Raw genomic sequence first — 14217 nt, 5'->3', positions numbered from 1 at the left:
AGTATCAGCAGAAATCATTTTTATATTTTCCGTCTTCAACAGAAGATTTGTGGCACTTCTCCCTGTCCCCCAGCTGCTTCATGTGTACCCGATATTCACGGAAAAACCCGTTGCGTTTGCCCTGCTAATTGGACTCGAACTGAAAGTTGCGAAAGAGGTTTGTGTTATTATTGCTGGATACTCTTTGAAATGCACCTCTTTAACGTAAAGCGTTGCATACAGTGATCTCAAACTTAGAAAATCGGCTGTATCTTTCCTTTGTCACTCTTTTCTTTAATTATTTCTTATTAACCGAGCGGGAGGTCTGTATGGGAGAATCTTGACCGAGTTCGCCGGTACAGACCGAACACAGTGACGTCTGTCACGGCGACCGAGGTCAAGATTCTCCCGTACAGACTGACCTAGCTCGGTTAATAAGATGTTTATTTTATGGCTGTGTCTTATATGCCAATTTTTTATATTCTTTGTACCTTTTTTTTCTAGACCGGTCTTGATGCAGGTCTAGATGGGAAAATCTAGACCGCTTTCAATATTGATTTCAGCCAATCAAATTCGTGAATTCGGTAGTTCCCAGTCCTTGTGAGACACAGCCAAATAACAAAAGAACAGAAAAACCAAACGCGGTTATTACGTTCTTACTACTTGCGTTTCCCGCAAACATGAAACTTTTCCTTTCGAAAATGGAAACGTATTTCTTGATGTGAAATGGTCCAGCAGTTTGGTCTTCGCCGTTCACCTTTGGCGAGGTACCTTTTTTCGTACCACAATAACATCGGGAGAGTGATCATGATGTAATAGAAGTCTTAGAGAAAGCATCATCCTCCGGTGTTCAGTTGTTAGCTAACGTAGTTTTATTGTTTTTTTGAAGATGAGGACGAATGTTCCTCTGGATCGCATGGCTGTCCAAAGGAAGCGTACTGCAACAACACTGTGGGCTCATTTACCTGTACTTGTAAAGCTGGATTTTCGGGAGATGGCAAAGAGTGCAATAGTGAGAAATCGATATTTTGTTTTCTCTTTCTTCGTGTGTGTTTTTTTTTTTTTTTAACATATTTTACTTTTAGAAGTTACCTTATCGTTGTACTAAGGCCCAGGTCGCACTAGAACTTTAAAGTAGCGTAAAACAAGTACGACCCCCAACTCGAAAAACTTGCCAATGTCCTGCCTCGGAGGCTTTGAAATTTTGGCAAACAAACAATCTTGGTTTTTTAATCATTAAGCTGTCATCTTACGCAAGACGTGTCTGGTTAACCATGGAGCCAGGATACCAGCAAGAGTTTCAAAGGTCCCCCTCTCCTTTCTAAGTTGGCGTCGAAAGTAGTCTCCTGGAATGTTCCTGTCGTGAAAATGTATCTCGAACCATGACTCCACCGGACACGGGAAAGACCACAACCAAGGGCAGTTTCGAAAGCGTGCTCTAGTTGAGCGAAATCTTCTTATTCTACAACTAAAAGCTAATACTCACCGCATGAAAGCCTTGTGATACCGTACCAACAATATAAAAAGTGCCAAGTTATTTTGCTGAGAAAGTAATGCAAAATTTCGCGAATACTCGAAAGCTGTGGATTTAGTCATACGACGACGATCATTCTTATCCAGTAATTCAAGCAAGCATTTTCCCTTATCTATTAATAGAGGGAGATTGGTTTGTGATGGAAGCGTACGTATGCGTCAATCGGTGAAGTTTTGGTCAGAGGATAGTAATTTGATGCAACCGCCGCATAAATTTGGAAATTGCAAAATTTTTGGCTTGCGAAAAATTGCCAAGTATTATATTTTGCTCTAATGCGACCCGGCCTTGAGTTGCCAGGTACCTTTTTTCGAACTACAATAACATCGAGAGAATGATGTAAAAGAAGTCTTACTAAGAGCATAATTCTCAGGTGTTCAATTGTTAGTTAAGGTAGTCTTATTGTTTTTTTGAAGATGAGGACGAATGTTCCTTTGGAACGCATAACTGCTCGACGGACGCGTACTGCAACGACACTGTGGGCTCATTTACTTGCACCTGTAAAGCTGGATTTTCGGGAGATGGCAAAGAGTGCAGTAGTAAGAACCGACATTTTGTGTTTGTGTTTTTGTTTTGCAACATTTTTTATCTGTTAGAGTTATCCTGTCGCTCTATTAAGTTGCCAGTGTTTCTTGTGAAGATCCTATACGTTTCTGGGTGGTGCTCAAAAATGAACTCAGTGTCACCCACTTTTACAACGGAATGCTGGAATACTAACAATACATCCACCCACCTTTTGTTGTTTCTCACTCTAGAGAGTATCTGGTAACGTGTGTGAAGTGTTCAAATAGTAAGGGCCGTTGTTTAACAAAACCGTGTACTAAACCATCTTAAATTTAGTCGAACCTTTCATCTGAACATTTATTTTTGTGGACAATGTCATGGGGGCGGAAAGCTAACAGTGGAAGGACGTTGATTTCATTAAATCAACCTTCTCCTAGAGAATCCATGAGGCCCACGTTTGCCTTATAACTCATGTAAATATCCGGCGCAAGTGATGATTCATCATTTTTTTAAATCGTCTGACATTTTTTTAATATTACATTTAATATTACACTTTTATCCTTTTTTTTTGTTTTTTACTGTTTTTATCATTTTCAACTGCTTTTATTTTTTTTAATATATATGAATTAGTTTCATATCTTTGGGGAGGCCACAAGTTTGCAAGTTCTTAACTGTACCTGTAATGTGTCATCCTCGGTAAAAAAAAGTTTTTATTATTATAAGTTCAGGTTCTTTATTGCTTCAGCTCGTTTCAAACTTTTTACACCTATTGCACTAAACTAGTGCTATTTATCATTATAATTGCGAAAGCGCGAAGGTACAAGCCTGGATGCTTAATATTATCTATTCTATCTACATACAGATATCAATGAATGTGAAACCGGAAGTGCCCAATGTCACGTGAACGCCTCTTGCAACGACACTATCGGGAGCTACATATGTGAATGTAAGGAAAATATGGTCGGTGATGGATTCCTATGCGTGGGTAGGTGGTTTGATAAATGAGTATTATATTAGATGTTTATATCCACGGTAAGCTAGACCACAGTAGAACCTAGCAGTACTACCAATGCGGCTTATTATAGGAATTATTTCCTTTTTTTTGAAGCATGAAGGTAAATAAGAATCTTCTTCTTCACGAAAGGTATATAAACATGCTCTGTAGCATCTTTAAGTGGTGTCAACTTCAAGCAGTTCGAGGATGTGCGGAGGATAAGACAGGAAATATTTCAAATCGTCCAATTGCTTGTCTCCTAGACTTCTTGTTTTTGTTTGTTTTAAAATTCGTTCGCACTTCAAATATCTTAAATAGTAAAGCAAACCAATACCATTGTGACACAGGAATTTGATAAATGGTGATAAAACAAAACCAGTATCCATTTTTTATTTCAAAGGATTTCCTTTACATTTTGCACTCAATGGGTCTGATCCATATATAAGGTAAGATAGATGAATGCACTCTTCTGCTAGGAAGAACATTTAACGCTGCTGTTGTGAAAAGTTCAAATTCGTGCTTAGTCCCCCTTTACAAACTATGATCTCAGCGATTGGAACTATTAATGTTGAGCCTGAAACTACCCAAAGCTGTAATGATGCGCAAAACTCTAGCTTTATTGAATTAGGTTTTTCTGCATACAGGAAATAATTTGGTGTTTTTCACAAATGAAAGATTTGATAATCTATTCGAGAATGCGATGTACCAAGAGACTATAAACTGTTTAATCTCTTCGTTGTACCCAAAGAACATTACCAGTTATTCTCTCCCGCGTTTACTTCTGTGTTTTCCCTGATTTATACTGGAATTACAAAAAATCTTCTTCAACTAGCTCATGAAGCGGATATTTTCTGGAGGGGATCAATAAACGGCCTTTCTCAAAAAGGCTTTTTAAAAATGCTTTTAGTTAATAGTGACATTATTTCAATTAGCTACTTGTACAGAGGATTCTGCATAGTCTCCTATGGTATGTATATATATTGACACATGTATCTCCTTTATTTTCATGAACTGAAAGTTTGTACAATGGTGCTTTCTATCGAAATGTTGATAACAGGACAGTACTGTACTTGAATGGAACCCAGTCTTCCTACGCAGAAACCCCAGCACTCTCGATCCGAGCTATCAGCTTTAGTATCATGTGTTGGATAAAGGTTCTTAGCCTTCCAAGTAATCTTTCTGTTCGAAACTATTCTGACTGGTCAAAGCCATATCAGTTTAGAATATATATCTATGGGAGTCATGCAGTTTGTGCTAATCTTCGGGGTCGTCAAGGAGATAATATAATTGATCTCTGTCGCTGGTGAGTATTTAATTAAGATACACCTAGTACTTTCCCTAAGTATAAATTAATAAATAGGGAGAGACAGGAAGAACGCTCAAATGTGTATTCCAGAGCTATTGAACTTCTTAGGAAATATACTGAAGAGTATACTGAGAAGCGAAAAGCAAAGCCTCATTCCTTTCTGTGTTCTATTCTCTCATGATCAAGGAGGTGCATCCCCAAAGGATGGATGCACGTGGCGTTCACTTGGAGCCGAGATAGAAAAGAGGGAATTCTGTACATAGATGGAATTATACAAGGTAATCGGACAGTTTCTAATGATCGTGTCGACCTGATTGGTCATACAGTTTTCGACGTTGGGCTAAGTCGAGACAGCATGGATCAACCAACTTTTGATGGGTACACGAGGGATCTTTATGTGGTTGATAAAGTGCTATCTGAAGATGAAGTGAAACAAGACATGAACGCTACAATTTAAGGGCGCGACGACCCCAAACGAGGGCTACAACGGAGACAACGGCAGCGTGGAGCACTATAACTTTTTAGGTGGTGAGATACTTGGCCTTTACAGATCGCTTGAAATGAAACCTTCATGAGGGTTGACACGTTCTAGTTGTGAAAATGGATGGTGCAGATCAGCATAAACATAACCAGTTTCAAAGATAACGATCCCTTGGGTATCATACGTCATCTCTGACTGGACAACAACATAAGAAGCATAGAAACTCCTTCAACAAGCCTTAAAGCGGCAACCACAACAGGGGGGGGGGGGGGGGGGGAATGAAAACATGTGGAGTAAATCGAGGGGGAAAACACTCTTTATTTTAAGTTGTTGGTGCTCTACGATACAGGATTTCTTTTTTCTAAAAATTTCTCATAATGGGTGACTCACATGTACTTTTTTCAGTCTCGCGTGGAAAATCAGATAGTTAATAAAAATCGGAGATAGATCACTCGATGAAATTCTTTTGAGCAGGAGTACAGCATCACTGACGAAAAAGCATGGGGTTTTATGCAACGTCAAAGAAACGTGAAATGACAAGTTCGAATACTAAGCATAATTGATTCATAGCACCAAGAGATTATAAACTATCTCTTGTTCATAGCCATATAGATGTTCTACGACAAGCTTTTCATTGATGTTTTCAATTTCTCCTAAATGGCAGGGGCTCATTTAGTAAATAAAGTCATTTCTTATAAATTCTTTACCAATTTATTGTAAAAGAATTAAATAGGCCACAGTGCTGACTGAATTTTGAGGCTGATAAATGTCGCATTCAAAAGATTAAATTTAGAAATCATTCTTTTGGCAACGAGATCAAATTCATCCCAAACTTTCTTCTTTATAAAACTCACATGCAAAAATTTGCTAACCCACATTGCACTGAAAACCTTGTAATTATTTTTACTGAACTTTATTAGCAGCTGATTAAATTTATAGTTATGATATTGTTATTATTAATATTTTTGTTCTTATTATCGTTGTGTCTAGCATAACTATCATGGATTACGTTTAACTGCTAACTACAGCCTTAAAGTGACCCTTTCACATCGGGTGTCACTAGTAATTCAATTTATACCAGCAGCAGTTACGGCTTCTCGGCATCCATCTCAACTTTTTGTGTCAGCCGTCTTACGGTCTTTTCACTGGAACCTAGAAAGAAAGGATTAAAATGATAGAGCCCCTTTCAAACGAGTGTGGAACGAAACTTATCCGAGATAGCATTGTTTTGCGTCACCTTGCGCTACAATCGACACCCTGCAACAATTGAATGCAAACATTTAAATGATTAAATAGAGATCTTAGGACGAAGAAACACAACACAGTTGTGGCAAAGAGTTTAGTTTAAATATTTGAATTTCGTAGATGGGCCAATCTTCGCTAACATTTAATCTAAAATTTAGTCAAGCAATCGTACCTAGGAAAGACTGTCAATGGACCAGACTTACTACTCATCTTTGCAAACCCAGCTGACAATGAAAATTGATGATAAACCTTTCGCTGGTTCGCCTTTCCTCGCCTGGTTTGAGCTGAGTCGCTCCTCTCCGTCAAACTGAAATTGAACAAAGAAATAACTTTGTAACAGCCCTCCATGTTTATAAGTATCTTAACCCGCTGGGATTATCGTTATCAATTTCTTTTTATTTTAAACATGTCTTGGTTTCCAAGCTGAAACTGAGCATATTGTGCCAGCGAAAAACTCCCATTATCGCATCAATTTAATCAAAGTCGAACATAGAAGGTAAACGATATTTTCTGGAGGACTTTTGAAATGTGCTTATTTTTAAACTGGTACTCACAGTGGGGGCAATTCCCGCTCAGCTTGCTCCTCTGCTAAGAGAGCTTTTCTTTTACGAACATAAGATTGGGTGGAAACGTAGGCAATACATGCACTGAAAACCAATGTCAATATGAGTTTTCTCATTCTCCGTTCACAGTTCTAACTTGCGACTTCTGGTTCTTTTCTGACAGGATACCCTATGACCGTTCTTTCAAATTTATACAAAATGAGATCATGTGCGGGCTTCTTGTTTTTCATCTCATTTTGAATGAAAATACCCTTGAAGAGAAATATGTTGCTAACGCAACCCCCCTGCGTGGTATTCTTAACTTCGAAAGCGAGCCGTGGGCATTCTACTAGCAGAGCTTTTGTTTTACTAACATAATATCGGCTGGATACATACATGTAGGCAATAGAGGTAATGAAAACCAACGTAAATAAGATTTCCTCATTTTCGTGTAACAGTGCCAGCGAACGACTTCCGGGTCTCCTCTGATATTGTTCGTTGACACCCGTTCCTTCTACTTTATACAAATTGGGATCATATGCGGCCCTCCTGTTTTCACCGCTATCAGGTGAAACTGAATACCTATCGAAGGGAGCATGTTACTACCGCAACTATGCGTAATAGCATTTGACTTCACGAACAAGCCGTAGTTTTTCCTCTAATGGAACTTACGTTTTACCAACAATAGATCGGCTCCATACGAAGGGAATACAGGTACTGAAAACCAGTATGAGTATAGTTTTCCTAATTTGTGTGAACTCACGACTTCCGGGTATCCTTTATGTTACATTAAACACGATGTCATACACGGCCTTTCTGTTTTCCGGCTATCAGATGAAAACACAGTCGAAGGGAACATATCGCTACGGAAACTTCACGTAATATCGTTTTGACGTCACAACGAGTAGTCTTGGTTTTCAAGAGATCACCGAAGCTGTCGTAGTGTCCGAAACGTGATCAGCTTATTTCGCATTTAAACATGAATACGATAAGAACTTACTTTAATTGTAAATTGCCAGCTATACCAGTCCATTGAGATCCTCTATGAGAGCAATTGCAAGCTAAAAGACTTTGGTTTGACTGCCTGCTGATAATTCACACGTACGGATCCTATGCCTAAGGATCCATAGAAGGCTCATCAACTTAATCCTGACGCCTCGACACTGAATTTTCCTACAGTGTCAACTGAGTTAATCGTCTCCACCTTCAAAGAAACAAACTCCGTACAATCCTGTACTTTTATTCGTATCACAAAGAGCCAGGATAATGATTGTAGAAATCATTTTAAACTTCTGTTGGTGAAAAATGGCCATGAAAATGTGCATCGCGTCTCGTGTTACAGTGTTGTGAGGTAAAAATTGGAAGTTGTTATTTTGAGACTTTTTCAGTTAAGCCTTTTATTTTGTTAAGCCTTGCTTTTTGTACCCACGTGTTGTTTTGGTAGATTTATATTTTCTTGGCTCAGTTCGTGGATTTCCTGACTACCGTGTTAGACTTTTAGACGGTTAGACAGTTTCACAGGTGGTTGTGTTTGCGTTGATAAAGCTGACCTTGAGTTCTACCCACACTGAAGTTCCTGTTTGCGTGCGCGATTCCTGTGCGCAGCTGTTAGCGTTCAATTGGTTCCTTGGCGCTCGTCGAGTACTTCGGTGAGGGCCAACCAGTTTCCCCTTTTTTTTCCTCAAAATAAACGGATACACTAAGGAAACTCTCACGGTCAGCTAACCCAAACATGTCCACGATTTTCCTACTTAAAGCGTTGGTACCTCTCGCTAGAAGAGAAGGAAAAAGAGTAGAAGAAGAAGAGATCTGAAGTGTTGTGGTAGGAAAGAATAAAAAGAGAAAAGTCCAGAGTCTCAGTGCTTCTCGTTAAAAGTCAAGCGAGTGGTAAAACCCCCAACCGACAGTTTGCCACAAGCAATCGGAGTGTACAAGTAAGTTTAGAAACATCTTGACCACAAACGAGTTTCAAGCGCGTCCCTTTTTATTCTGTAATAAAACCTCTGCTTCTCGCAGAAAGGGGTCGAAAAGGTGAAGCTTCAAAAACAGCATGAGACTTTTCTGTTCACGCCGTTCGAACAGATTAAGACAAAGTGGAGAGCAAAGTGGGTCTGACTTGTCGGACAAGCCGTAGGCCTTCCAATTGCAGGCTGTGGGGGTTGTCATAAAATAATAAAAAAGGAAACCGTACGTGATTGTGGGTATAGCAGAAATACTAGAGCGGTGATTACAGATGTGATAATGTTTTGTCTCGATGGTGGGAAGCATTTGGCGAAGTTTTGTTGTCTTTTTTTTATCTTATTGATTTTATTTTTTTTTTTTTTTAGTGCAATGCGGCAAGTAAAGGTGAAGAGGGTGAAAATAGTTATCTAAGTTGATCTTTCTACTGACTCGATCATACAACTATGATGATCTCGCAAAAATTAGCTGCCCCAAGTCATTTCTACTCAGTCGTTCAACTCCAGTATTTCCCAATTTGAGTGAAATAAAAAAAAATCAACTGCTAAATTGTGATAGAAGAAGGTGGACTGAGATTCCAAGAAATTCAGGTTCAAAATTGCTTTTAAAGAAAACTTGAATTTGACCCGCCAAGCTTCTTTAGGGGGAATGGGTTTTAACTAACGAACAAACTGAATGGTGACAGCGTACACATCACAATTGTTTTACATTTATTAGCAGCTGATACACGTTTAATTAATGGGACCGTCCAACGTTAAGTTTAACAATAATTTAGTTTACATTAACAACAGTCGAGGGCCTCTTTGCATATTTCCTCTCTCTTATTGTCAATCTGTGGCCTAAAATGAATACCGGAATAAAATAACGAAGAAAGTTAATATCAGAATTATAACTAAATATGTGAATAAGACATTTACAGTCTGTGATATTTTCTAGACCAACTAGCTCAGTTCATGTTTCATAATAGCCCATTTCTGAATTACCTTTGGTCTCTTCTTCAAAGCGAGTCCTACTGCTTATCGTTTCGCGTGATAAGTTTTCATTCAAGTGCAATTTAATCTCATTTTAGAAGAATGGTCGAGCACTAGGCCTCGTTTTCAAAAAGAGGCCAAAAGTAATTCAGAAATGGCCCATTGGAACCGGGAAAAAATGAGTAGCCTCAATGCAAGTAGATTTGCAAGTACAAGATTATTAGAATGTTACACTAAGCTTATTCCGCGGAAGAACAAACTAATGCGCTTCGTGTTGAATTTTTTTGTTCAATAGTCACCATCACAAGAAACAAGTGGTGAAAGGATGTTGCTCCAAAGCAAGGAACTGAGGGTTGACGGAGGGAGAAAACACCCTTGGAGAGGTTAACCACAGATTTTATTGCAGGACAAAACTTACTGTTAACTCTATAAGAGACTCGACTCTAAGGATTACTGATTTCCAAGATCATCATAGTCCGCCCCTCGCTTTGCATTGGCTGCGTCAATCGCCTCTCCCTTCCTATTATCGTGTGTGGAAAAAAAAGGAATTAGTGACCGCCCCTTCTTTGATGCTGATCGAAAATTTATGCAAGAAAAATTGTTTATTTCTCAAAGCGCATAAGAAATCCTCAACTGGACTATTTTCCTTCCTCTAGGACAATGGAATTAAAATGTTTATGGCTCCTTGTTAAAGCGGTTGTTTGGTATTTGAACTTGGTGAAGGAAATAGATCATCTATACTTACTCTGTAAGCCAACCAACCGGGTGACGGACCGTCATAGTAAGGCATGCGCAATCGATCAACTATACTTACTCTGTAAGCCAATCGGGCGGGCTGCCGTGCGTTTGACAGTAAGGTGGTTGACATATATGACTCCTTTTCTCCCCTCTTCCCTTAATATCAGCTGCGTCGCTCATTTCTGCGATCCTGCAGTCGTTCAAAGAAGCAAATTTGTCGTTGACCTTCTGTTTTGAACGATATCGTAATGTACTAGGATAGTTCAATCTTCTATTTAATTTCTTGGCGTCTGCGTATGTGCAAACGTTGTAATGACTAGGTGGTGTGCTTTCAGGCTGTCGGAACCAAGTTGTCTCACACAAGTTACAAACAACCACAAAAGCCAGAAAGTCACGATGTTTTAAAAGCGTAGAGCGTTTCTGGTGAAGCTCAAAACAGAATGCTACATTAACAGGATACTATAATTTTGTACTTTAATAAGCTACTAGTTCGATAAGTCGCGAGGTCTCGTTTTTCTTACTTTTGTTTCCCTCACAGGTTTTTATGAAATTTTCAATTTTCTTTTGCTTATTCTGCGAGACAGCGCTTGTTTCTAATGTTTTCCTTAAAAATATTGCGCGGGAAATTAGCGCGGCCAGCTGTCTTACCGCTATGTTGCCGTTAGCTGTCCCGACGGCCATATGACTTGGAGTTAGGACGAAGGTGATGGAAATTTTGGTGGTGCAGTGTTATTATACGCTCAACCATTTTTTAACATGTAAGGAAAATGGTAACGGAGCATATGTTTTATTTCTTGAATAAGGGCTGGGTTTGAATGAAGCTCATTACTTCCATGGCGAAAATCACAAATTCGATCTTGTCTCGAACACGTTGGCCGATATTTACATTTTCGCGTGTTGTTTAGAAAGTTGAATGCTCCGAGTCTGCACAGATAAAGATCAGTTGAGCTCACTGCTTAAAATAAAATAGAGCAGAATAACAACAGAAGTGCTTGACCCAAACATCGGTTGAAAATTACCCAAGAATTGCCAGGTGGGCTCTGCAAAATTTTGTTTCATTAAGTTCTTAAGCAAAAAATTTTAACGATCAATTGAACTTAGCATTCTAGATGTCATATAATGTATCTCAGTAAAGTTGAAAGGAAAGAAAATTTGCCAATTTTGCACAAATAGCATTTATTCTATTTAGAAACTCCCTTATCCATAGAATTCATATCGCATATTTAAGTCCTAAAAGGAGCCAGTTTCGGACCGGAGAGCCTCTAATTGCAGTTTTGCTTGGCCGTCTTCTCCGTTAAATTGGTTGGTAATGCCTTTGGTGTAGCGAGGTTTTTCTCCCTTATCAAAAATTTCGAGCAGTTTTTGAAGTTCGAATTTTAAACTAATGGAGTGGGGCTACCTTCTAGACGATTCTCCTTCAAAATTATGTTGGATGAATGCGCGTAAGAATCATGCTTTTGGTGTCTTACTCCTTGAGAGAGAAATGATCGGTCATAATGTGGATATACCCTGATCAATCACTGTTTCCATGGTAACAGTGCATCTTTGATGAAATCGTGCCAAAAAGAAAATGGACCAAAACTTTAGATCAATATATAACCGCTTTTATTAACATTACAATCCAGTCTTTGAGTGGGAACATGCTGAGAAAAAAATTAACTATCAAGAATTTTTTTAACCTGGTAATTTGCTTTGTTTATAATTCTTTCCTCTTGACTTCTCCAATTTATTTTTTAAAACTTCCTTTCCTCTAACAGTTTTTCTTTTATTTTGTTTCGTTTAACTGTTTAACTGAGCGTGAATGCTTGTCTCAATCGAAAAGTTAAAACTCCAAAAATGTTCAAGTGATTCTAGCTTCGATCACATTTCCCTTAAATTGACCATACTGCATATCAAATGTCCACCATTCGAGAGATGACTAATAGTCAGCGCTGTCTTTGATTTGCCCCAAGTGGCTCTTTTTTGTTAACATGAAAAAGATCAAAACTTTCCTTGATTGGGATATATCAACAAAGTTGAAATGGTAAATTGGCCACCGTAATGATTACAAAAGCTGACGTTTCGAGCGTTAGCCCTTCGTCGGAGCTTGATTGGTTTTGTTTGGGGTTTCAGTTAATTTCCAGTAATTTTTCTTAAAGAGAAACATCTTTATTCGATGGGAATCTTGTTCGCGGGAGTTCTTCTCCGCTGCCTTTTAAAACTTGTAAAACGGAGACTCTTCTAGGCGGGCGTTTTGTTCATTTTTAAACTTTTTGTTGTGATAGAATTGACGTTTACTAATGCCTGATGCGGTTTAATATGTCGTATGTATGCAACGTTCTCAGAGAATATGAATACCTTAGGATGATGATCAGATTAAAGTTTCAAGCGAGCGCTGAACAGCTCAAATAAGAGGTTCACAATTAGCTTGAGAATTAATTCAATCGAGGTCTAACAAAGAAACGGTAACCAAAGAGCGAATGTGATGCTTTTGAAATTGATACTTACTCTGGAAATAATTTCTGTTTAATTCTCTCTGCTGAGCGTGCGTTTTCTCCAATCAAGGAGTAAGGAAGGCTGTGTCCGTAGGCGATACAGGCAATGAAAACCAAAGTCAGCATAAGTTTTCCCATTTTCGTGTCACAGCGCAGTGCGAATTGACCGTGTACAGAACTCCTCTGATACTGTTCCTATACCACTGTCTCTCTAAATTTATACAATCGAGAGTGTCTATGGCCTTCCTGTTTTTACCGTTCGATTAGATACAAATTCCATCGAAGGTAAAATGTTACTACGCTACGTCAAGTAATAGCTTTTAACTTATCTAGAAAGCCGCAGGCCTTCCGAATGCAGACTGTGAGAGTATAATTACGAAACAGTTGGAATATTCCAAAAAGTGTGAGAATATTTATCTAAAACTTAGGTTCTATGATTTATAACTGAAATTAAATTTTCTTATGTCGACGGCATAGAGCTTTACATGACGTTTTGCTCTTTTGAGTGCAATATGCCGGATGAAATTAAATGTGGGTTTCCTTCTTACTTCGTCACAACTGAGAAAATACTTCTAGAGACATGCAGAGGTTAGAATTTGTAGGGTAAAATGTTGCCTCCAGTTCCTAACCAAGCAATAGAAACGTGAAAACTAGCCTTTTTAAAACAGAATACAAACTTTAAAAAAAAAAAACTAATCAAAACTCAAAATAACTAGTATTTAAATGACAAAGCTCCTTTAATCTCTCGGCGAAGCTGAGATTTCACTCTCATGGCGGGTAGGTTAGGGACTCTTTGTCTAGTTTAAAAAGAATGAGAACTAGCGAAAAAAAAAAAACAAGAACACAACTTGACAGCACCTTGGCTTTGAAAATCGTGACCTTTCTGCAAACTATAAGTTGTGAGAGAAGAAGAAACCTTCAATAAACAAATTTTCTTGTCATACCCTATCGATAGAAAAACTTCCAACGGCGAAAGCTTTCGAAGGACCTTTTAGCATTTCCCATTTCAATTAGTTACAATTTCAAAACTCTCAGCATTTTTTCCAATTAAAAGCACATCCTGAGCTTTAGGAATTGATAAATCTCCTTTCAGTTTCTAATACTTGGTAACAAAAGTAAATGACCTTTAATTAAAACAAAAATTATCAACGCTAACGATATGGGAGTTTCCATCATCTTGCATCGAGCTCCAAACAACAGTTTTATCTGGACCAGTAGGAAAAAAATGTTTTGCATTGTTACAGATCTCGGTAAGAAGATAATGTCATAATACATTCATTTTATGATAGAAAAACATTTTAAAGCGTAAAAGTTACCAACGGCATCTATCTAGAGTTAAGGCCGACTGGATGGCAAACTTTTGATTTTCTCTCCAAGGCTTTCAAATTGTAAATTAGTCAATAATTTGCGCGCCCATTCCAGCTTCTTAGCATGTCAAGTTACCTCCCAGCATTTGGAAAGGTTTCTGTGCCATTTCTATCATTTGTTATGCT

General features: G+C 38.4%; 2 protein-coding genes and 2 long non-coding RNA genes across 7 annotated transcripts in view; 2 read left to right on the top strand and 2 right to left on the bottom strand.

Annotated features, from left to right (window-relative positions):
• LOC148732858 (uncharacterized) overlaps positions 1-5742 on the top strand; it is an 8502-nt gene extending 2760 nt beyond the window's left edge. Inside the window, exons 4-10 of the mRNA XM_088757256.1 lie at positions 43-157; positions 869-991; positions 1927-2049; positions 2877-2999; positions 3409-3454; positions 4027-4311; positions 4501-5742. Of these exons, the coding sequence (XP_088613382.1) occupies positions 43-157; positions 869-991; positions 1927-2049; positions 2877-2999; positions 3409-3454; positions 4027-4311; positions 4501-4771 (1086 nt within the window). The 3' untranslated portion in view covers positions 4772-5742. The remainder of the gene's footprint in view (positions 1-42; positions 158-868; positions 992-1926; positions 2050-2876; positions 3000-3408; positions 3455-4026; positions 4312-4500) is intronic.
• LOC148732857 (uncharacterized) lies at positions 5693-6877 on the bottom strand. Of its 3 annotated transcripts, none has more exons than XR_016000097.1 (3): positions 6595-6877; positions 6290-6347; positions 5693-5947 (listed from the first exon to the last, which is right to left on the bottom strand). It is a non-coding gene; the product is annotated as an uncharacterized LOC148732857 (long non-coding RNA). The 3 variants fall into 3 exon arrangements; XR_016000096.1 differs by having other exon boundaries at positions 6213-6347; positions 6595-6873; XR_016000095.1 differs by having other exon boundaries at positions 6244-6347; positions 6595-6866.
• Positions 6878-6970: 93 nt separating this feature from the next.
• Positions 6971-10205, top strand: LOC148732856 (uncharacterized). 2 transcript variants are annotated; one of them, XR_016000108.1, is made up of 3 exons: positions 6971-7933; positions 8340-8516; positions 8910-10205. It is a non-coding gene; the product is annotated as an uncharacterized LOC148732856 (long non-coding RNA). The 2 variants fall into 2 exon arrangements; XR_016000107.1 differs by having other exon boundaries at positions 6971-8516.
• Positions 9231-12999, bottom strand: LOC111321484 (uncharacterized). The gene is made up of 4 exons (XM_088757260.1): positions 12738-12999; positions 10327-10440; positions 9931-10032; positions 9231-9380 (listed from the first exon to the last, which is right to left on the bottom strand). The coding sequence occupies exons 1-3, from the start codon at positions 12860-12862 to the stop codon at positions 9963-9965; spliced, it is 309 nt and encodes a 102-aa protein (XP_088613386.1). The 5' UTR covers positions 12863-12999; the 3' UTR covers positions 9231-9380; positions 9931-9962.
• Positions 13000-14217: the final 1218 nt, after the last annotated feature.

The sequence above is a fragment of the Stylophora pistillata genome, chromosome 4, assembly GCF_964205215.1.
Source record: "Stylophora pistillata chromosome 4, jaStyPist1.2, whole genome shotgun sequence".
Taxonomy (NCBI): Eukaryota; Metazoa; Cnidaria; class Anthozoa; order Scleractinia; family Pocilloporidae; genus Stylophora; species Stylophora pistillata.
This window is presented reverse-complemented; position numbering and strand designations above follow the sequence as displayed.